Below are 22,292 nucleotides of genomic sequence, written 5' to 3'. Positions count from 1 at the left end.
CATCTTCACCAGCGGCACTCAGAAGACACTGCACCTTCTCGCCTCCCATTCTCAGTTCTCCAGCTGCCAGGTCGCTCGCCTCTGGCTCTCCCTTCCCATCCCATCCCCCACGCGTCCCTCCCTCTTGTCCGCCCCAGGCTGCCTGGTCCCCTGCGGGCCGCCTCCTCTCCCCTCCGGACCGAACCGTGTGCCTCCGTCCCCACCTCTCCCCTCGCTGGAGGGAAGGGCCCAGGGCCCAGGAGTCAGCTGGACCCGGTGGCCCGCCGTCAGGCGCAGTCTGCGGCCCTAGGCCGGAGCAGCACCGCCGGCAGGCGAGGAGCCCGCGCACTCAGCGCGGAGTGATCGGGGTCGTGCACTTACCGAGAAGATCTTACGGAGGAGGAAACCAAGGTCTGCGACGGACCGTCACCCGGCCTCGGAGCCGTCGCTCTCGCCGCGAACTGCCACAGCCGCTGCCCCACCGCCGCCACTCGCTAGTTGGCTTCCCTGCGTCCTGCGGCGGCGCTGCCGCCAAGCCATCGCGCTTGCGCAGAGCCGCGGGGCCCTCTGGGACTGGTAGTTGGGACTGGTAGTTCGGACCCGCGGCCAGCGGCGCCTCTTCCGGTTTTATCCACCACCCAGCACTCCCGACTCCGCCGCGGGCTGGAGCGGTCTTCCGCGGGTGGGTTATCGAGAAAGGGCTTTCGGAGAGTTGTTCCGCAAAGACTCGCTCTTGCTTTCGCGTACGGTACCGCTGAATGTTAAAAATTCTGTCTAAGCAAGTATGTGTAAAGTAAAACAATTTATAGCATTTATGTTTTAGGTGACAAGTGTCACTTGGCCAGAACACATCATTCGAAACCCATGTAGCTCTCTCTTCTTCCTTTCTGTTAGAAGTGTCATTAATTGCCTTTAATGACATCTGGGTTTTCAGTCTTAAACCTGATTTCCCACTATGTTTATCAAATTTTACTTAGTGTAAACTGTGTGAGTTTTTAGGTCGATTAACTATTTAATACAATTTTTTAAAAATAAAAACAATTCACATATATTTAAATGTCAGGTTAACTAAACACTCCTATAAACCTTAGAATTGGAAGACACCTTAAAAGTCATTAGTCCAACTTCCTCCCGGGCATGAATTACCTCTTGTACGCTCCCTCCAGATAGGCGTCCGACTTCTATTTCAACAGTTCAAATTTCAGAGCGCTCACTTTCTTAAGTAAGACTGCCTGCTCAACTGTTGGGCAGCGTTTAATATTAGAAAATCCTTCTGCTGAACCAAAATCTATTTCCCTTTTACTTCCTTCCACTGCTAGTAGTTATGCTGCTTGGAGCGATATAGAATGTTTTCCCCTTGATAATCTTTCAAAAACTTGAACACAATAATTATATCCTTCAACACTAGGCGTCTCCAAACCAAAAAAAAAAAAAAGTGAAAATTGTCAGTTTTGCAACAACTTAAATATGATTCAGCTCCCAGAACGCTTTCCATTTAGTCATTCTCCTTGATGTATTATCTTTAGAAATTGTCAAAATTTGCCTCAGATTTATTGCCTCTTTTTTTTATTTGTTTAATCACAAGAGCATTCTGTGGTTAGCTCATCAGGTATTATTGCTATCATATTGCCATTCAACTGACTCAAGAATTCGATTAGAGATTATTCCACAGCTCTATTATAAACATTGTCCAAAGCAACCAGAGGCTTCCCTTGTGGCTCAGATGGTAGAGTCTGCCTGTAATGCAGGAAACCTGTGTTTAATCCCTGGGTGGAGAAGATCCCCTGGAGGAGGGCATGGCAATCCACTCTAGTATTCTTGCCTGGAGAATCCCATGGACAGAGAAGCTTGGTGGGCGCATAGAGTCGGACATGACTGAGCGACTAACATACACACACACACACACACACACACACACAGAAACCAGGGAATGAAAAAAAGCAACAGAATATGGTTTATAATTTAGGGTAAAAGGATAATCACACAGATTAAGGATCATAATAATGAGCTAAGTTATAAAGTGCATTCAGATTCTTGATGAAAGTCTTTATCACATTGATGGGCCACGACTTTAGGAAGGAAGTAACACTTTGAATTTACTGAATGGTTGGATTTCAGGAAAGAAATGGCATATGAGGATCGCTAAGGAAGAGTCCAGCAAAATGAAATGCATTCAGTTTGTTCTCACTTAACCCTGAGTACAGTGCTATAAATGGGCTGGAGCACACAGGCCAGGTTAAAGGGGAAGGAAAGAGCCCCCAAAGTTGCAAAATGTTCTTAAGGGTTGTGAAGAAATTGCAGTGTGTAGTAAGTAAAAAGAATACTGGGATGGTCAGTTAGTCATTTTGAGTCCTCTGTCAACCTATAAATGAAGAACTTGACCTAGATAAGTAGTTCTCAATATTTTCTTCCAGCTAGTACATCCAAGGAACACAGCCTGCACATCAGTACAATGGATCACCGGACTCCCTGGTGGCACAGTGTATAAGAACCCACCTGCAAATGCAGGGGACTCCGGCTCCATCCCTGGTGCAGGAAGATTCCACATGCCACAGAGCAACTAAGCCTCAGAGCCATGACTACTGAACAGCACTCTAGAGCCCCAAAAGCCAAAACGACTGAGCTGTGCTCTAGAGCCCCTTGAGCCCCAACTACTGAGCCTGTCTCTAGCCTGTACACCTAGAGCCCAGGCTCCACAACAAGGGAAAGCAGTGCAATGAAAAGTCCATGCACCGCACCAAAGAGTAACCCCCACTGGCCTCAACTAGCTATGCCACACAGTGAAGACCCACCGCGGCCAAAAAAAAGGAGAAAAGGATCATTGTAACAATAATTCTTATGGAATATGTAGATTATTCTTAACACTTTTTACACAAAGGAAAGTGAACTCAGAAGGTGAAAGGATGCTCGGAATCAATTAATAGTACACTTTACGGGAAGAGAGGGCTTCCCTGATAGCTCAGTTGGTAAAGAATTCGCCTGCAATGCAGGAGACCCCCAGTTTGATCCCTGGGTTGGGAAGATCCCTGGGGAAGGGAAAGGCTACCCACTCCAGTATCCTGGCCTGGAGAATTCCATGGATTAAAGTCCATGGGGTTGCAAAGAGTCAGACATGACTGAGCGACTTTCACTTCACTACAAAGGGAGAGAACCCCATTTTGTTCACCAGTGTCTCTCCGGAACCTGCCATACTACCTACTTAGGATGTAATATATGTTTTCTTTTTTTAAAAAAATGAATGGGATGAATACAGTGAGCTGTGGTCAAAGCCCTTTTCTTTCCACTACATCACCAAGCTTTCCTTGACATACAGAGAAAATGAAATTACTTGCTCACAGTCACAAAAATCATGCCGGATCTAGATTAGAGCTCAGTTCTTGAAACTCTTGACCTCATAATCCCCAGACTACTCTGCCACAGAAGCAGAGAGCAGTGACAAACTCAATTTTTTTAAAATGTTCTCTTTCCTTTTGTTTGTGCACAGCCAGTACTTGGATGCAAGAAGAGAAAGCAGGTGCTACGCCAAGTGATTTGAGGGGCTTTTGGTATTTCCAGACAAAAACATTTTTTCCCCATGTCCCTGATAGCTCCCTGAAATGTCATCGTTAGTGACAGAAACGTTGAATCCTGGATGTTAGAGCTGTATCAGAGATCATCTAGTCCAATACTTGCATTCATTTGAATTTGGAGGCTGTTCCTCAAGAGATCCTGATTAAAAAGTACATGCCCCTGGAAAAAGTAAAATTTACATTATTGTGCATCTATACGTAGGAGAGAAATATGACAGTTAATTGAGAGCAAGCTATACCAGAAAGAAAAACAGGGTCATATCCAGAAAGAAATAAAAATTAGGAAGAGGGAGAGCAAGGTGAAAGGGAAACAAAAACAAAGACTTCATTTATGTGAAATTTTATTTATTTGGGCACGGGTTTGGGAAATGAATTCGTTTGAAGCAATGGTACATCCTTGTTTGTGCAAAGATTAATTTTAGTGTCTCATCTGAGCCAATTAAATTATAAACTAGGTGATAAGTAAATTAGCAATAACATGAATAGAAGCCAATATAGCAGAAAATTCATAATTTTACTATGAATAAATTCCAAGACTGTATTTTCAACTGTAAAACAGAGACATCACCAATCCTATCTATCCCATTTGGTTGTTATTAGGGTAAAACCAGAGGATGCAGGTCAAAGCTTTTTATCATAAGTCAAAACATAAATGTTATACTTTGATATAATTCAATCTCAAACAGCTGGCAAACATTCAATGCTAAAGGCTAACTTAGTTGTTTTCTGTTTACTAATTTCTTATATAAAGTTTACTTTCAACCCAACAAGTAATATATTCATTCTTGTTCTTATAAAATATATATATAATACACACATGGATGGGCCTAGAGATTATCATACTAAGTGAAGTAAAGCATACAAAGACAAATATCATGTGATATTGCTTATATATAGATTCTAAAAAATGATACAAAAATAAATAAATAAAAAATGATACAAATGAGCTTATTTACAAAACAGAAACTCACAGACTTAGAAAACAAACTTATGGTCACCAAAGTGGAAAGGTGGGAAAGTGAAAGTGTCTGAATCTTTGCGACCCCATGGACTGTAATCCACGGAATTCTCCAGGCCAGAATACTGGACTGGCTAGCCTTTCCCTTCTCCAGGGGATCCTCCCACCAGTGGGATCGAACCCAGGTCTCCCACATTGCATGTGGATTCTTTACCAGCTGAGCCACAAGGGAAGGCCAAGAGTACTGGAGAAGCCTATCCCTTCTCCAGTGGATCTTCCTGACTCAGGAATCAAACTGGGGTCTCCTGCATGGCAGGTGGATTCTTTACCAACTGAGCTATCAAGGAAAGGTAGGGGAGAGGGATAAATTAGGAGGTTGGGATTAACATATATACACTACTATATATAAAAAACATAATAAGGACCTTCTGGATAGCATAGGGAACTCTACTCAATACTTTGTAATATAGAAAAAGAATCTGAAAAATAATAGAAGTATGTATAACTAAATCATTTTGCTGTACATCTGAAACTAACAAAACATTGTAAATGAACTATCAGTTCAGTTCAGTTCAGTCTCTCAGTCGTGTCCGACTCTTTGCAACTTCATGAACTGCAGCACGCACCAGGCCTCCATGTCCATCACCAACTCCCAGAGTCCACCCAAACCCATGTCCGTTGAGTCGGTGATGCCATCCAACCATCCTATCCTCTGTTGTCCCCTTCTCCTCCTGCCCTCAATCTTTCCCAACATCAGGGTCTTTTCAAATGAGTCAGCTCTTTGCATCAGGTGGCCAAAGTATTGGAGTTTCAGCTTCAACATCAGTCTTTCCAATGAACACCCAGGACTGATCTCCTTTAGGATGGACTGCTTGGATCTCCTTGCAGTCCAAGGGACTCTGACAGTCTTCTCCAACACCACAGTCAAGAGCATCAATTCTTCAGCACTCAGCTTTGTTTATAGTCTTAACTCTCACATCCATACATGACCACTGGAAAAACCATAGCCTTGACAAATGAACTATACACCAACATAAAATGAAAAAAAATTTTTAAAAATAAATAAAAAGAAAATTTAAAAAAATTTTTAATGTATGCAATACAAATAGGTCAAAAATTCCTCTTGATTCCCATCCATTTCCATCCAGGAGCCACACTTGTCAACTTGATAGGTACCCACTCAGATTTGGCAAATGGTGGAGTGTTTAACACAAACAGAATCACATTGAACATACTGTTCCATGTTCTGTAACACTTTTCTCATGTAATAATAAATCCTGGCATCTTTCCATATAGATACATAAAAATCTACCTCATTGTTTTGAAACTTATACAATATTTCCATAGTATACTCTACCCTAGTTTAGCATCTCCTATTGATAGGCATTTAGGTTGATTCATCACACTTTGAATAACAAAAAAATAAATGTGAATTAACTATATGTTATGTTTTAATGGGAAAATTTTTTCTAAACCTCTGGAAAATCCAGGAAGACAGGCATGGATGCTGTCCTGTACATAGGTGGCAAAGAGTTCCTTCACAAAATCCTTTTTTCCACTTACACAGTCCAGCTGAATGTAGAGAACAAGATTGCAGCCATAGCCTTATTCCATGCTCTGTGTCCTTGGTTGTCCTGCACTGGCCCCCACTGGCAGGCTCAGAAATACAGATATTCAGAGGTTGATTTATTATGAAGCTGATGTAGCAATGTATTAATGTATTCACATAGTCATATAGTTTTGTAACATTTGCCAAGGAATTTTATATTATTGGCTAAATTGAGAACAGATAAAAGCCTAAAATTTGAGACTACTGGAAATGATAAAAATGACTCCTGTAGAACAAGATTATAAATCATGCAACTCATACTTCAGGGCAGTGACATCTACTATAAAACTTATTTTTCTACCATTGCAAGTTATGTCCAGAATGATAGGAGCTATAATGTTAATGCAACCTAAAACTTTGGTGCATTATCTATATTTGAATTTAACTGATTTGAATTTAATTTGAATTTAATTACAATGTATGGGCTTCCCCTAGGGCTCAGCAGTAAAGAATCCGCCAGCAATGTAGGAGACACAGAACACATGGATTCGATCTCTGAGTCAGAAAGATCCCCTGGAGGAGGAAATGGCATCCCACTCCAGTATTCTTGCCTGAAAAGTCCCATAGACCGAGGAACCTGGCGGGCTACAGTCCAAAGGACTGCAGAGTTGGACAGGACTGGGCAACTAAGCAAGCACTCAGTTACAATGTATGAAGAATCTTTTCTTAAACAAGATATAAAAAGCACAACCATAAAAGAAAAAATTGATGTTTTCTGTTTGTCAAACAATTTGGTCATCAGAAATAGCATTAGGTTCTAACTTAATTTTAGTGATGGTTACATGAATCTACCCATCAGATAAAACAGTATGAGACTGCTTTCTAGTCTTTGCTCTCGGTAGGGATGTTCTTCTCCAGAGGTTCGGGTGGGTTGGGGCGAGCTGCCACCAGGCCTTTGCGGGCCGGGTCCCTGGCATGCAGACTCCCTGGGTCTGGAGAGATTCCTGTCACAACCCTGCTGGCCTGAGGTTTCTGCGTCCTGAACACGTGGAGGGGAGCGTCCTGGTGTGGCCTCCACCACGCTGATGGTGAGAACTCAGGAGGCCCCAGGTCTGCCTTTCCACATCAGGAGATGGGATGATGGGGGTAAGGTTATTGCTCCTCGATTGTATGTCAGGGAATTTTTAATAGAAGAGGGGATTTCTTATGTGTGAAAGGGAAAGGCTTCACAGTATAACTGCAGGTATGTTGACCTTGTCACAGTGTGAAATCAGGTCAACGCAGAAGTGTCACTTAAGGTTTAGATCTTGATAATTGTGTCATGGTGCAGAATTTGGCAGAAATGAATATCACCGGCCTTGCAGGTGAAAGATGGAAGCTTGAAGCACAGATGGCTGCCAGCTGAATACTTACTATCTGGGAGCACACAGATTATCTAAGGCTGTCCTTGGTGAGGAATTTGACAACTTGATCTTCAGGAGCTGCTTAGAGTATTTTAAACTTCCAAGGTTACTAAAAAAATACTGCTTTTGGACAGTCCATAAATGTACATATGAAACAGTGGGGCTATAAATAAAATAATAATGTTTCTTGGAAAAAAAAATGTATAGGATTATATACATACACACACACAGGCTAAAAAGATGGTAGAAACTGAATACAATGTGTGGTCTAGATAAAAGTGATGGTCTGATGTGAACTTCCTAGTTTTTCCAACTATGTAAGATGTCACCATTGGAGGAACCTGAGTGAAGGGTACATGGGACTCTTAGTATTTTGTTGTTGTTTTTGTTGTTCAGTTGCTCAGTCATATCCAATTCTTTGTGACACCATGGACTGCAGCACTCCAGGCTTCCCTGTCCTCCACTATCTCCCAGAGTTTGCTCAAACTCATGTCCATTAAGTCAGTGATGCCATCCAACCTTCTCATCCTCTGTTGGCCCCTCTCCTCCTACCCTCAAGCTTTCCCAGCATCAGGATCTTTTCCAGTGAGTCAGCTCTTCGCATCACATGGCCAAAGTATTGGAGCTTCAGCATCAGTCCTTCAATGAATGTTCAGGGTTGATTTCCTTTAGGATTGACTGGTTTGATCTCCTTGCTGTCCAGGAGACTCTCAAGAGTCTTCTCCAGCACCACAATTCAAAAACATCAGTTCTTTGGCACTCAGCCTTCTTTATGGTCCAACACTTACATCCTTACAAGACTACTGGAAAAATCATAGCTTTGACTATACAGACCTTTATTGGCAAAGTAACTTTCTGCAAGTCTGCAATGCTTTCAAAAGTAAAAGGTTTTTAAAGACACTAGGAAGAGAGTTGAAAACACATGCCACAGTGTGGTGAAAGGATATTTGCAATACATATAACTGAAAAAATGACTAATATGTAGAGTATAAAGAATTAACTAATTACAAAATAAAACTCTAAATAGAGAAATGGACAATTTCAGAAATCAAGAAAGACAAATATGTCATATCATGTATATGTGGAATCTAAAAAAAATTATACAAACGAACTTATTTATAGAAACAGAAACAGATTCACAGACTAAGAGAATGGACTTATGGTTACCGGGGGGCAGTGTGAGAGGGAAGAATAGATCAGGAGTTTGAGATTGACATGTGCACAGTTATATTTAAAGTAAAGAACCAATAAAGACCTACTGTATAGCATAGGGAACTCTGCTCAGTACTCTGTAATAACCTAAATGGGAAAGGAATTTGAAAAAGAATAGAGAAAGGAAAAAATAATAACACATGCCTGGGGTTTTTGAGCCACATTGTACCTGTTTGTCTGGTTTATACTAATAAGTATGTATTCTCTGGTGAACATCTTCTCTCTGGATGTGCACTGTATACCTGATTGACCCCCAATAAAAATCCTGGAATCCTAGGCTCAGATGAGCTTCCTTGGTTGGCAACATTTTATACATGTTGTGACACATTGTTGCTGGAGCAATTAAGCATGTCTTATGTTACCCCACTGAGAGCAGATTCTTGGAAATCTGGACTTCTGATTTCCCCGGGCCTATTTTGCTAATTTTATCTTGTTGTGCTTATTCAGTCTTAAGTCATGTCTGACTCTTTGAAACCCCATGGACTGCAGCACACCAGGCTCCTCTGTCCTCCACTATCTCCTGGAGTTTGCTCAAATTCATGTCCATCAAGTCGGTGATACTATCCAACTATCTCATTGCTATGTTATGTAGTATATGTTATGTAATTAACCATAACTATGAACCCCATAAAAGAAATCAAAATGACCAATAAAAATATAAGTAAACAACTCCATTTATGATCAGAGAAATTAAAACCACAATGAGAAGCGAGTACACATGCCTCAGGCTGTCAAAGTTTATAAGTGTTGACAATGACATGAACACCTGGGATTCTCATAAACTTCTGGTGAGAATGTACACTTGGAAAGTAGTTCAACATGATCTACTATATTTGAAACATATTTAAACCTTTTGAAGAGTTCTCCTCGCTCGCTCTCTCCCATCCCCCAAGCCAGTAGGTCTGCTGCGCAGCTTCCTTAGCGGTTGCCCCCGCTAGAGACGGTTGGAAGAACCGTTGTGGGGGCTCTACCTGAGGCGGGTGACTTCTGCTTCCTCACGACCAGACCCCGCGGGCACCGGAGTCGGCGATACTGTCGCCCGACAGGGTATCTGAAATAAAAGGGGCATTTAAATCAAACGGTATTGAGATGGATTGGGTTATGAAACATAATGGTCCAAATGACGCTAGTGATGGGACAGTACGACTTCGTGGACTGCCATTTGGTTGCAGCAAAGAGGAAATAGTTCAGTTCTTTCAAGGTATATTGAGATCTTCAGAAGTAGCAGGAGTGAAATCAAAGGATTTTATGATCCACCAAGAAGATTGCTGGGCCAGCGACCAGGACCATATGATAGACCAATAGGAGGAAGAGGGGGTTATTATGGAGCTGGGCGTGGAAGTATGTATGACAGAATGCGACGAGGAGGTGATGGATATGATGGTGGTTATGGAGGTTTTGATGACTATGGTGGCTATAATAATTATGGCTATGGAAATGATGGCTTTGATGACAGAATGAGAGATGGAAGAGGTATGGGAGGACATGGTTATGGTGGAGCTGGTGATGCAAGTTCGGGTTTTCATGGTGGTCATTTTGTACATATGAGAGGACTGCCTTTTCGTGCAACTGAAAATGATATTGCTAATTTCTTCTCACCACTAAATCCAATCCGAGTGCATATTGATATTGGAGCTGATGGCAGAGCAACAGGAGAAGCAGATGTAGAGTTTGTGACACATGAAGATGCGGTAGCTGCCATGTCTAAAGATAAGAATAACATGCAACATCGATACATTGAACTTTTCTTGAATTCAACTCCTGGAGGCGGCTCTGGAATGGGAGGTTCTGGAATGGGAGGCTACGGCAGAGATGGAATGGATAATCAGGGAGGCTATGGATCTGTTGGAAGAATGGGAATGGGAAACAATTACAGTGGAGGATATGGTACTCCTGATGGCTTGGGTGGTTATGGCCGTGGTGGTGGAGGCAGTGGCGGTTACTACGGGCAAGGTGGCATGAGTGGAGGTGGATGGCTTGGGATGTACTAAAAGCATAACCACACATATAAAAGTCCTGACAAACAGCATCTGGTCTACTAGACTTTCTTACAGAATTACTTTCTTTTGTATTTTAAGAACTTTATAATGACTGAAGGAATGTGTTTTCAAAATATTATTTGGTAAAGCAACAGATTGTGATGGGAAAATCTGTTTTCTGTAGGTTTTATTTGTTGCATACTTTGACTTAAAAAAATAAATTTTTATATTCAAACCAAAAAAAAAAAAAAATAAATAAACCTTTTGAAGATATTTAAACCCTAGACAGCATGTTAAAAAGCAGGGCATTACTTTGCCAACAAAGTTCCGTATAGTCAAAACTATGGTTTTTCCAGGCTTTGGAAAGGAAATCAGTCCTGAATATTTATTGGAAGGACTGATGCTGAAGCTGAAGCTCCAATAATTTGGCCACCTGATGTGAAGAACTGTCTCATTGGAAAAGACCCTGATGCTGGGAAAAATTGAAGGCAGGAGGCGATGACACAGGATGAGATGGTTGGATGGCATCACCGACTCGATGGACATGGGTTTGAGCAAGCTCCGGGAGCTGGTGATGGACAGGGAAGCTGGTTGTGCTGCAGTCCATGAGGTCACAGAGTCAGACATGATGGAGTGACTGAACTGACTGAATGAAACCTTTTGATCCTTGTGTAGGCGCAGTCGCTCAAGTTGTGTCGGACTTTTTGCAACCTGATGGACTGTAACCCATCAGGCTCCTCTGTCCATGACTTTTTCTGGCAAGAGTACTGAAGCATGTTGCCATTTCCTACTCCAGGGTATCTTCCTGACCCAGGGATCAAACCTGCATCTCTTATGCCTCCTGCATTGGGAGAAGGGGGCCCCTCCTCCTCCCGATGTGTAGCCTGGGAAGCCCCGATACTACACACCTGATCTTAGCCAAAACCCTGGTCATATACCCTAGAGAAATTCATGTGCGTGTGTACCAAGAATCATGCAGAGTAATCTTCACAGTAGCATTGTTCATAACAGCCAAAATACTAAATACAACCTAAATTGTGCTGTCTTGGGGTTACTAAACAGTTGAAAGTGAATGAATTAGAGCTACACATAACAATAAGGATAAAACTTTAAAACAACGTGAGTGAAAGAAGCCAGACATAAGTATATATACTCTTGGATTCTGTTACATCAAGTGAAAAAATACAAAGGAAACTAAACCATGATGTTTGAGGAGGTATTTTTACATGGTTAAGTTCTGAAGACAGTAACAATAAAGTCACTTAAAAATTTTATTTATTTATTTATTTTTGGCTGCGCTGGCTCTTCATTGCTGGGGGCAGGTTTTCTCTAGAAACAGTGAGCCTGGGCTACTTTCTAGTTGCCGTGTGCGGGCTTCTCATTGCAGTGGTTTCCCTTGTTGCAGAGCACGCGCTCTAGGATGTGCAGCCTTCAGTTGCTGCAGCTCTTAGCACACAGGCTCAATAGTTGTGGGCACACGGGCTCAGCTGCCCTGTGGCATGCAGAATCTTCCTAGACCAGGGGTCAAACCTGTGTTTTCTGCATTTGCAGGCAGCTTCTTAATCACTGGACCACCAGGGAAGTCCAGAAAAGTCACTTTTTTTAATGGAGGAGGGGATTGTGATTAGCTAGGGGAAAAAATGAGGACTTTTGGGTACTGATAACATTCTATTTCTTGGCCTAGTTATTAAATACTTAGGGATTCACTTTGTTTTTCATTAAACTGTACATTTGTATTTTCTGTATCCACACTGTAATTTATAATAAAATTGTTTAAAATGTATAAAACACTCACCATGTAGTAGATACTCAATTCAGGGCACCCAGTATGACATTAAAAAAAAATGGAGGCAGCTGATTTGTGACAATCTCCAAGAAACATAGCTAAGTGGATAAAGGAGCAGAAACCATTTGTGCACTATGCTCTCCCATTGGTTTTAAAACTGGGTTACAGGGGGGACCGGGATGGGGAATACATGTAAATCCATGGCTAATTCATTTCAATGTATGACAAAAACCATTGCAATGTTGTATAGTAATTAGCCTCCAACTAATAAAAATAAATGGGAAAAAAAAAAAGAAAAAAAAAAAAATAAAATAAAACTGGGTTACACACACACACATTGAGTGTGAATAAAACATCTCTACAAGGCAACATTAGAAAGCAGCGAGAGCAGTAACCTTCACTTGTGTAGGGTAACATGCTGGGGACTGCGTGGCAGGCCAACTTATTTTCACTGTATATTGTATACTGTACCCTTTGAAGTATATGCTATGTATATATATTTCCTATTTTTAAAATTTAGAAATTTAAAACAACAACAAAAAAAAATTTAAAACATATCAAATATTATCACTCAAAATCTACAGGTAGCTCGTTATGTTCAGTCCTTCCTCTTTTCTTTTTTAAATTTATTTGGCTGCACTGGGCCTTAGTTGTGGCATGTGGGATCTAGTCCCCTGAAGAACAGGGATCAAACCCAGGCCCCCAGCCTTGCGAGGGTAGAGTCTTAGCCCCTGGACCACCAGGGAGGTCCCCTCCATAGCTTACTGTACTTCAAAGGAAAACTTAAGACAGAAGAAAACTTAAAACAAGCATTTTATGTATAAAATATTTTATAATTAATCAAGTACCTCAATCATAAATGGCTTTGTGAGGAGGCAGAATTACACCCATTTTACAGACTAGTAAACAGAGCCTTGGAGGGATTAAGTGACTTACCCTAAGTCACAGCCAGTTAGTGACAGGACTGGAACTCGTTTTTATGCCTGCAAACTCCAAGATCCTTCTTCTCTATCACGCTGACACCATATACCCTCCTAAATGCCTTTCACCAAAAATATTTATGTGAAGAACAAAAAACACACTATCTGTTACTTTTCACTTGTGTGTGGGGAAGGTTCCTTATTAATTATTAAGGTTATTTTTTAAGTGAAAGACAAAGAAACTTATTGAATGACATATTGCACTATCAGAAGTACTAAAACATCTTATATGACTCATACTTCGTATTACTCCCAGCTTGGGTATTAGGGAGATATACTTTTCTCTCACTCTCTTGTTATTTAATGAAGGCTAAGAAATTATTCCGTCTCTTAATCAAAAAAGACATCTATGCAGCCAATACAAGAGAGTAATTAGATGTAAAACTTTTCAAAGCATTTCCAAAAATTTTTGTCAAATTCAATGCGATCACCAAACATTATTTCCCATAGAAAGTAATCTTGAAAAAAAAGAAAGTAATCTTGAAAATTAACTCTCAAGAGGTGGTTTTCTTTTTTTTTTTTTTTCAGAGTTAAGTTTAATATTTATTTACTCATTCACTCAACAATTTTTTTTTTTTTTTGGATCTCCATTTGGTCAGGGCTGTTTTGTATTTTTATTTTATTTTATTTTTTTTTTTTTCTTCCATTTATTTTTATTTGTTGGAGGCTAATTACAACATTGCAGTGGTTTTTGTCATACATTGAAATGAATTAGCCATGGATTTACATGTATTCCCCATCCCGGTCCCCCCTCCCACCCCAAGAGGTGGTTTTCTTGAAGAGCTTCTAAAATTTATTCGCATAGTATATTTATATGATAAATAATAGCATTACCACTACTGTACAACTTTCACATACAATATCTCATTTGATCCTTGAAACAAGCCACCAAGACAAGGAGGGACAGAAATTCCTGACATTCAATAGATGAAGAAACTGAGGCTCTGGGAGGCTGGGTGTTTCCACGGTCATATGCCCTCTTAGCTGAATATTCTCTCCAACAAAGTATGTGAACTTATCAAGGTCTAAATATTCAACTTGTTGATTACATTGGCCTTTTCCTTCTTGCTCTATGCCTTTAATTCCCTTTCAGAAAGGAAGATTTAGGAGCTAAATACCATCCAATCCTAATCAATTGTAACTCTGCTTAGCTTTCTGAGATCAGATGGGAATAGAAATCTATTTTCTTATCCATAAGAGCACAAGTAAAATGAGCTTGTTTAAATTACTGGATAAAAATCTACATTTGTCTATCACCAATATCAAAATACTTGTAAACTGTATAACTACTCTATATCCTAAAAACTACAGAAGTCTTATGAACCTGAAGTTCAGGATGACAACCCACACTACAGAAATTAAAAATTAACCTGCTAAAGTTCAAATTCTGGTTCCATATCTTCTCAACTGTGTGATTTCCTGGCCAAGTTTCTTTACCTCTTAGAGCTTCATACTCCTTATCCCCAAAGTAGAGGTTTAAAAAATATTTTCTGAAGGATTAAAAGAAATATTGCACTTATAGCTTTTAGCATAGTATTTAGCACTTAAATATTGATAACTTAGCACTGTTATTATTGATATTTAACATTCAGCAAACTAAAATTTACTTACTGATTTTCCTACTCAATCCATAAATGATTGCACTTTGGAATACACTATAATTTACCTAATATATTTGACTTTTAAAAATACTACAACCACCAATATACTCAATTCTCTTTAGCAGTTAGCCAGATACCACTTTTCTAAATCTCAGAAAAGGAGAGCTGCAAAGGCTACTTCATCAATCAAGGATGAGGCTGAAATTGAGAGCTGTTTTTAATGGATATGGACTATGATACATACAGAAAATTTGCTTGAAATGATATGTAACTCTAGTGTGGTGGAATGGTGATGTCTATCTTGATGATGGACTGATGTAACCTGAAGAAGGGTAGTTGTTACAGCAGTATTACAAGCCCTGTGAAAGAGATTCATGATGCAACTTCAATTGTAATGGAGTCAACACTGAGTCACCAGCATAACCTCTGAGGAGCACTAAAGGAGAAAGAAAAATTCCTGAGTACTGACTCCTAGGCTCAGCATCTCAGTCAACTATGTGTAAGATGTTTCAGTGCTATTTAGACATAGTACTGCTCATACCAATGAATCTCAGGAAACCATTTAGTGCAAAAAAACACTGGAGTCACTAGCTCCTGACTGTGGTTAAGTCCCGCAAAATTTCTGTAAGCATCTCAAAATATTTTGTATCAGGCCTTTGACCCATCTCTAGTAGGGCCTCTAAAATGATTTGTTGAATAAGTGAACTTAATTTTAAAAAACTGTTGGGAGTCTTCCTGGCAGTTCAGTGGTTAAGACTGTGCTTCCAATGCAGGGGACATGGGTTTGATCCCTGGTTGGGGAACTAATACCCCACATGCTCTACAGAGGCCAAAAAAACAAACAAATTTAAAAATTTATGATGAGCATTGGCTACAGAGTCAAGCTTACTTGGATATCAATGCTAACTATCACTTAGCAGCTCTGTGACAATCTCTTTGGTCTCAATTTTCTCATCTGTAAAATGGAAAATGCCAAGTATTGAATTGTAAGGACCAAAAGGCAAAAGAATAATGCTTAGCACATAGTAAAGCTAAAGTAAGTAGCAGCCTTTATACTTTTTGCTACAAGAGTATGGCATTATCTAGAGATCTTTGTCCATTAAATACATTTAAGCACAATCAGACCTTTTCCAGAAGTGAAGGTAAAAAGGTATCAATGAAGGATGAAGAAGGCATTGTAAATGATAATCTGAGCCACAAAAGGAAATGATGGCAAGGAGAGGCAAGACAAGGGGTGACAAGCTAGAAAAATGATACATCCCAAGGTGGGAGTGATGGCATTAGCACGCTCTTAAGGGCAGGGTTGCCACATGTGTAGGGGACTCTGTATAGGAGTCAATTACTTTGGTCAGGTCTGTCCCGGGACTTACCGTGGGGCAAGGCAATGTGGGGAGACCTGGGAAAGACAGCGGGATAGCGGGTGCCGGGGCATATAAGTAGTAGGAGCCATGAATCGCGACCGGGCAGTGCCCAGACTAGGTCCCAACTCGAGAGCTGCGGCATGATGAGCAACAAAAGACCCCACGACACTAGTACCTGTGGCGGCTATAAAGGGCAGAGAAATTTGTTCGGAGGTGATCACAGCATCTACGCTGACACCTGCATGCCTGGGACGGGATGGAGGCAGGGAGGAGAAAACAGTCGCTTCCCTCGAGAGGGACGGAGGAAGGTTAGGCGGGCGGGTCGTGGAGAAGGCAAGGACTCAAGTCCTACTGCCTCGGGGACATCTGGCACGCCGAACGGGCCCCGATCCCCTCAGGGCCCAGCGTGGAGGTGGGACCTCAGCTGTTACCGGCGGAAACCACCTCGGGGTGAGAGGTCCCGTCACTGATAGGCAGCTGCTAAAGCAATGGAGCTGGAGCACGGGGCGGATGTTGTGTCTCATTGGTGATTGTTGGGGGGCGCCCAACAGCCAATGAGTCAGCCCGGGGGGCGTAGCGATGACGTTAGCTGCGGAGGAGGCCGCTTCGAATCCGCGGCGGCCAGCTTGGTGGCCTGGACCAATCAGCGACGTCCAACGAGCTGCGCCTTCGCCAATCGGCGGCCTCCACGACGGGGCTGGGGGGAGGGTATATAAGCGGAGTAGGCGACGGCGCGGTCGACGCTGACCGAGACTTCACAGACACATCCACTTGAGGTTTTCTTGCGTTTGAGAGGTAGGTGCTGCGGCCTGTCTTTTCGAACCTGCCCTTCGCATTGTCCACTGTTCTCCTCATCCGGGGCCCTGTCATCCTCAGCTCAGGAACCTCGGTGTGGTCCCGTGTTTGCGGCCTGTGGCTGGTTTTCCTCCGAAGCCCTATAGCTGCCTGCTGACCGACTGGCCGACGGCGCCGGAAAGATGAAGCTCTCCCTGGTGGCTGCGGTGCTGCTGCTGCTCGGCACGGCACGGGCGGAGGAGGAGGACAAGAAGGAGGACGTGGGCACGGTGGTCGGCATCGACCTGGGCACCACTTACTCCTGGTAAGTGGGGTTTGAGGAGAGGGGGAAATGGGGCGTGGTCTCCTGGGCTGCCCGGAGCATCGTGGTGCTGATTCCTTCCGTTCGGTTTTTTCCGCCAGCGTCGGGGTGTTCAAGAACGGCCGCGTGGAGATCATCGCCAACGATCAAGGCAACCGCATCACGCCGTCTTATGTAGCCTTTACTCCTGAAGGGGAGCGTCTGATCGGCGATGCAGCCAAGAACCAGCTCACCTCCAATCCTGAGAACACAGTCTTCGACGCCAAGCGACTCATTGGCCGGACATGGAACGATCCTTCCGTGCAGCAGGACATCAAGTTCTTGCCTTTCAAGGTTCGAGCCGGTTTTTCTCTTCTAAATAGATAGTGGGTGGTGGTGATGGGAGTATTTAGGATTAAAAAGTTTAGGCACAAGCAAAGAGGATATAGATGTGTGTATATAATTTTATTTTATACTCCTAGTATATTTCAGAACTGAAGATAGTAAAGTTGGCAAGGAATTTCATGCGTAACTATTCTGTCGACAGTAGTTTAGGATTAAGAGACTGATTAAAACTGAAGTGACTTGTAATTGTAAGGCACCTTCGACACCTTAAATATTTCTGCCCCAAATATTCAGCTCAAAGGGTCCAAAGTAAACCCAACTTTGGAGAAGGAAGTGAGTCTCAGACAGTCCTCTTTCTTTTAAGGTTTAAAATGTCATTGCTTCTATGTCTGAAAAAAATAATTATTCTCTCACATAGGTGGTTGAAAAGAAAACTAAACCATACATTCAAGTTGATGTTGGAGGTGGACAAACAAAGACATTTGCTCCTGAAGAAATTTCTGCCATGGTTCTCACTAAAATGAAGGAAACTGCTGAGGCTTATTTGGGAAAGAAGGTAGGTATTTTCCAGAACAGTGTTGAGCAGTATTATTATTACCATTTCTGATTGTGTTGTGTAGATGCTTTCATCATTTTAAAAGTCTGACATCCGTGTACATCAGTTTTAATTACTTGCATGTTTTACTGGAGATTAAACAAAATACTAGAGTCTTTTCATTTATCACTGCTTGCAAGTCCACACACATATAATTATGTATCTTAAAAATAAAGTGATAGTTTGTAACTTAAATAAAGGTTAAACTGTATGATAAAATGTCTAACGTACCTTTTGTTATCATTTTAGGTTACTCATGCAGTTGTTACTGTACCAGCATATTTCAATGATGCCCAACGCCAGGCAACCAAAGATGCTGGAACTATTGCTGGATTGAATGTCATGAGGATCATCAATGAGCCGTAAGTGTTAAATTCAAAAGTATGGCACATTTGCCAAATGTGGAAAGGGAAAAGTTAAGTAAGGTTTGTTTTTCTTTCTCATTCCTCTTAACAGTACAGCAGCTGCTATTGCTTATGGCCTGGATAAGAGGGAAGGGGAGAAGAACATCCTGGTGTTTGACCTGGGTGGTGGAACCTTTGATGTGTCTCTTCTCACCATTGATAATGGTGTCTTTGAAGTCGTGGCCACTAATGGAGATACTCACCTGGGTGGAGAAGACTTTGACCAGCGTGTCATGGAACACTTCATCAAGCTTTACAAAAAGAAGACTGGCAAAGATGTTCGGAAAGATAACCGAGCTGTGCAGAAACTCCGGCGTGAGGTAGAAAAGGCCAAACGGGCCCTGTCTTCCCAACATCAAGCCAGAATTGAAATTGAGTCCTTCTATGAAGGAGAAGACTTCTCGGAGACCCTGACTCGGGCCAAATTTGAAGAGCTAAACATGGTATGTTCCTTGTTTTGCTAATGAGATCTAGTTAGACTCTGAGTTTGGGACAGCGCATTTAGGGATTTTGACTATTTGTGGGTATGACAGGTATCATCACAGTGCTTGTGTCTCTTACTCTAGGACCTGTTCCGTTCCACCATGAAGCCTGTCCAGAAAGTGTTGGAAGATTCTGATTTAAAGAAGTCTGATATTGATGAAATTGTTCTTGTTGGTGGCTCTACTAGGATCCCAAAGATTCAACAGCTGGTTAAAGAGTTTTTCAATGGCAAGGAGCCATCCCGAGGCATAAACCCAGATGAGGCTGTGGCATATGGGGCCGCTGTCCAGGCTGGTGTGCTCTCTGGTGATCAAGATACAGGTCAGTCTGTCAGCATTGTCCACAGTGCTTCAGTAGCTTAATGGGAAGAGTGTTAGCTGTTGCTTTAGAAAGCAATAGAATACAAGCAGCAAGCTCACAGAGCTAGTTAAAGGGTACAGTGATGACAAGACTGGGAAGTCTCAAGATCCTTAGCAGCTGTATTTAATTCTCTGCTTCTGAAATGATTTTGCGTAGAACCTAACCAAGTGGCAAGATGGAGAAGATGAAGTTTTATTGATCGTGGGGACTGCTTGGTATTGCTCCTATGACTCCTGAATTGGAACTTACCTCAATTAACTTACTTTTGCAGGTGATCTGGTACTGCTTGATGTATGTCCCTTGACACTTGGTATTGAAACTGTGGGAGGTGTCATGACCAAACTGATTCCACGGAACACTGTGGTGCCCACCAAGAAGTCTCAGATCTTTTCTACAGCCTCTGATAATCAACCAACTGTTACCATCAAGGTCTATGAAGGTAATTGCTTACATTTGTTAATACCATGATGTGTGTTTGAAGAGTTTGACTTTTTTTTTAATGTACACTGTTGAAATGACTAAGGAAAGAAGCACCTGCTGTTTCAGGTGAGGAGGCCCTCATTTAGTGTTGAGTTTGGTAGAGCCAGGACTAAAATCTGTTGTCTGGCAGTGTTTCCCATTAAAAATGCCTTCTGAGCTGGCATTTTAAGTTGATAGAGTGCCCTTGCCACTACAGGCTGTTACAGACTTAAGTGTAGAGATCCAGATGTACTAATGTTTGTCAGTAACAACTAACAATTTGTGTGTGTGTGACTTCTAGGTGAACGACCCCTGACGAAAGACAATCACCTTCTGGGAACTTTTGATCTGACTGGAATTCCTCCTGCACCCCGTGGTGTCCCACAGATTGAAGTCACCTTTGAGATAGATGTGAATGGCATTCTTCGAGTGACAGCTGAAGACAAAGGTACAGGCAACAAAAATAAGATCACAATTACCAATGACCAAAATCGCCTGACACCTGAAGAAATTGAAAGAATGGTCAATGATGCTGAGAAATTTGCTGAGGAAGACAAAAAGCTCAAGGAGCGCATTGACACAAGAAATGAATTGGAAAGCTATGCCTACTCTCTTAAGAATCAGATTGGAGATAAAGAAAAACTGGGAGGTAAACTTTCCTCAGAAGATAAGGAGACCATGGAAAAAGCTGTAGAAGAAAAGATTGAGTGGCTGGAAAGTCACCAAGATGCTGACATTGAAGATTTCAAAGCTAAAAAGAAGGAGCTAGAAGAAATTGTTCAGCCAATTATCAGCAAACTCTATGGAAGTGCAGGCCCTCCCCCAACCAATGAGGAGGAAGCAGGAGAAAAAGATGAGTTGTAGACACTGCTCTGCTAGTGCTGTAATATTGTAAATACTGGACTCAGGAACTTTCGTTAGGAGAAAATTGAGAGAACTTAAGTCTCGAATGTAATTGGAATCTTCACCTTGGAGTGGAGTTGAAAATGCTATAGCCCAAGTGGCTGTTTACTGCTTTTCATTAGCAGTTGCTCACATGTCTTGGGGTGGGGGGCAAGGAGGAATTGGCTATCATCAAAAGTGGGTTAAAAAAAAAAAAAGCTGGGTTAGGGAGTTTGTTCACCTTGAAAATGTTCTATTTAACAATTGGGTCATGTGTAACTGGTGTAGGAACTTTTTTCTACCATAAGTGACACCAATAAATGTTTGTTATTTACACTGGTCTAATTTTTGTGATAAAGCTTCTAATTAGGTTAGTCATTTATTTTAAGGTTAGACTCATGTGTTGGGAGTGTTCAGGGTTTTGAGGTAAGGAAACAACCTTTCTTTAAATATTCAGTCATTTTGGGAAACCTGCCTAATCTAAGAAAAGGGGTGGGAGGTTGGTACATCCATATGTTTAACTAGGCAAGGACCATTTCAAGAGCAGAGTTTTCTTGAGCATAATTGAAACTTCCTGCTTCCCCTTACCTTTCAAAAATTTAATGGTGGCCTTCTATTTACTCATAACACTTTACAACTGTTTGGATTCTCTTGAGATTTGATAAGTGATGAATCACTGATAATTTTACACACTTGGATTCAATTCCTGATTTTAGGATGTGAAGGTAATATTTTTGAATCTTAGCCATGTCAGTCTTTATCTCTGGTACAAGAGAGGGATCTAGGGTGGTGTGATCTACCTTAAGCCCTACAACAATTTAGTAAGTACGATCAACAAAGGGCAGGCTGTCATGCTAACATGATCCAGTTCAGTCCAAACATAGACATTTTACACATGGGGCAACCAGCTGCAAGGTTAATTTGTGGAACTGAGAACTGATGTGTGGTTTACTCTGAGGCCTGGACCTCTGTTGTGTTGCCCAAAGCATTTGGACAGGGGGTCTTACAGACCAGGTTCCATACAAACATTAAAAATACCTGAAGTATTGTGTGCAGAGGGGTAGGGGTTGGTAGGGAGAGACAAGGGCCAATCTTTGCCCCTGTCTGCAGTGGCTCTCAGTACCAAGTCAACAGTACACCTCTTTCTGAGGACCTGCTAATATTGAAAACACTTCCCTGGACTTCCGCTGGTGATCGCTGGCTAAGACTCCATGCTTCAGATGAAGGAAGCATGGGTTCCATTCCTGATCAGGGAACTAGATCTCACGTGCTCCAACTAAGACCCGGTGCAGTCAAATGTTAAAACACTTAA

General features: G+C 41.8%; 2 protein-coding genes, 1 long non-coding RNA gene and 1 pseudogene across 8 annotated transcripts in view; 2 read left to right on the top strand and 2 right to left on the bottom strand.

The window, feature by feature from the left end:
- The window catches only part of GAPVD1 (GTPase activating protein and VPS9 domains 1), a 67,842-nt gene extending 67,333 nt beyond the window's left edge, over positions 1-509 (bottom strand). For 2 of the 6 annotated variants that reach the window (XM_020874396.2, XM_020874401.2), the window contains exon 1: positions 361-505. The gene's annotated coding sequence lies outside the window, so the exon portion shown is untranslated. Of the gene's footprint in view, positions 1-360 lie in introns of all 6 variants that reach the window. The other 4 variants (XM_020874378.2, XM_020874386.2, XM_070452935.1 and 1 more) reach the window with 3 other exon arrangements.
- Positions 510-3,872: 3,363 nt separating this feature from the next.
- LOC139030397 (uncharacterized) lies at positions 3,873-16,545 on the bottom strand. Its single transcript, XR_011482767.1, has 2 exons — positions 16,387-16,545; positions 3,873-9,721 (listed from the first exon to the last, which is right to left on the bottom strand). It is a non-coding gene; the product is annotated as an uncharacterized lncRNA (long non-coding RNA).
- On the top strand, positions 9,719-10,909 carry LOC139030396 (heterogeneous nuclear ribonucleoprotein H3 pseudogene; annotated as a pseudogene).
- A 519-nt stretch (positions 16,546-17,064) lies between the features above and the next one.
- HSPA5 (heat shock protein family A (Hsp70) member 5) lies at positions 17,065-21,314 on the top strand. The gene is made up of 9 exons (XM_020874356.2): positions 17,065-17,172; positions 17,254-17,476; positions 17,575-17,806; positions 18,216-18,353; positions 18,642-18,754; positions 18,849-19,239; positions 19,363-19,600; positions 19,911-20,078; positions 20,400-21,314. Exons 2-9 carry the CDS (start codon positions 17,355-17,357, stop codon positions 20,960-20,962), a joined length of 1,965 nt encoding a protein of 654 aa, XP_020730015.1. The 5' UTR covers positions 17,065-17,172; positions 17,254-17,354; the 3' UTR covers positions 20,963-21,314.
- Positions 21,315-22,292: the final 978 nt, after the last annotated feature.

Source organism: Odocoileus virginianus, chromosome 2 (assembly GCF_023699985.2).
Source record: "Odocoileus virginianus isolate 20LAN1187 ecotype Illinois chromosome 2, Ovbor_1.2, whole genome shotgun sequence".
Classification (NCBI taxonomy): Eukaryota; Metazoa; Chordata; class Mammalia; order Artiodactyla; family Cervidae; genus Odocoileus; species Odocoileus virginianus.
This window is presented reverse-complemented; position numbering and strand designations above follow the sequence as displayed.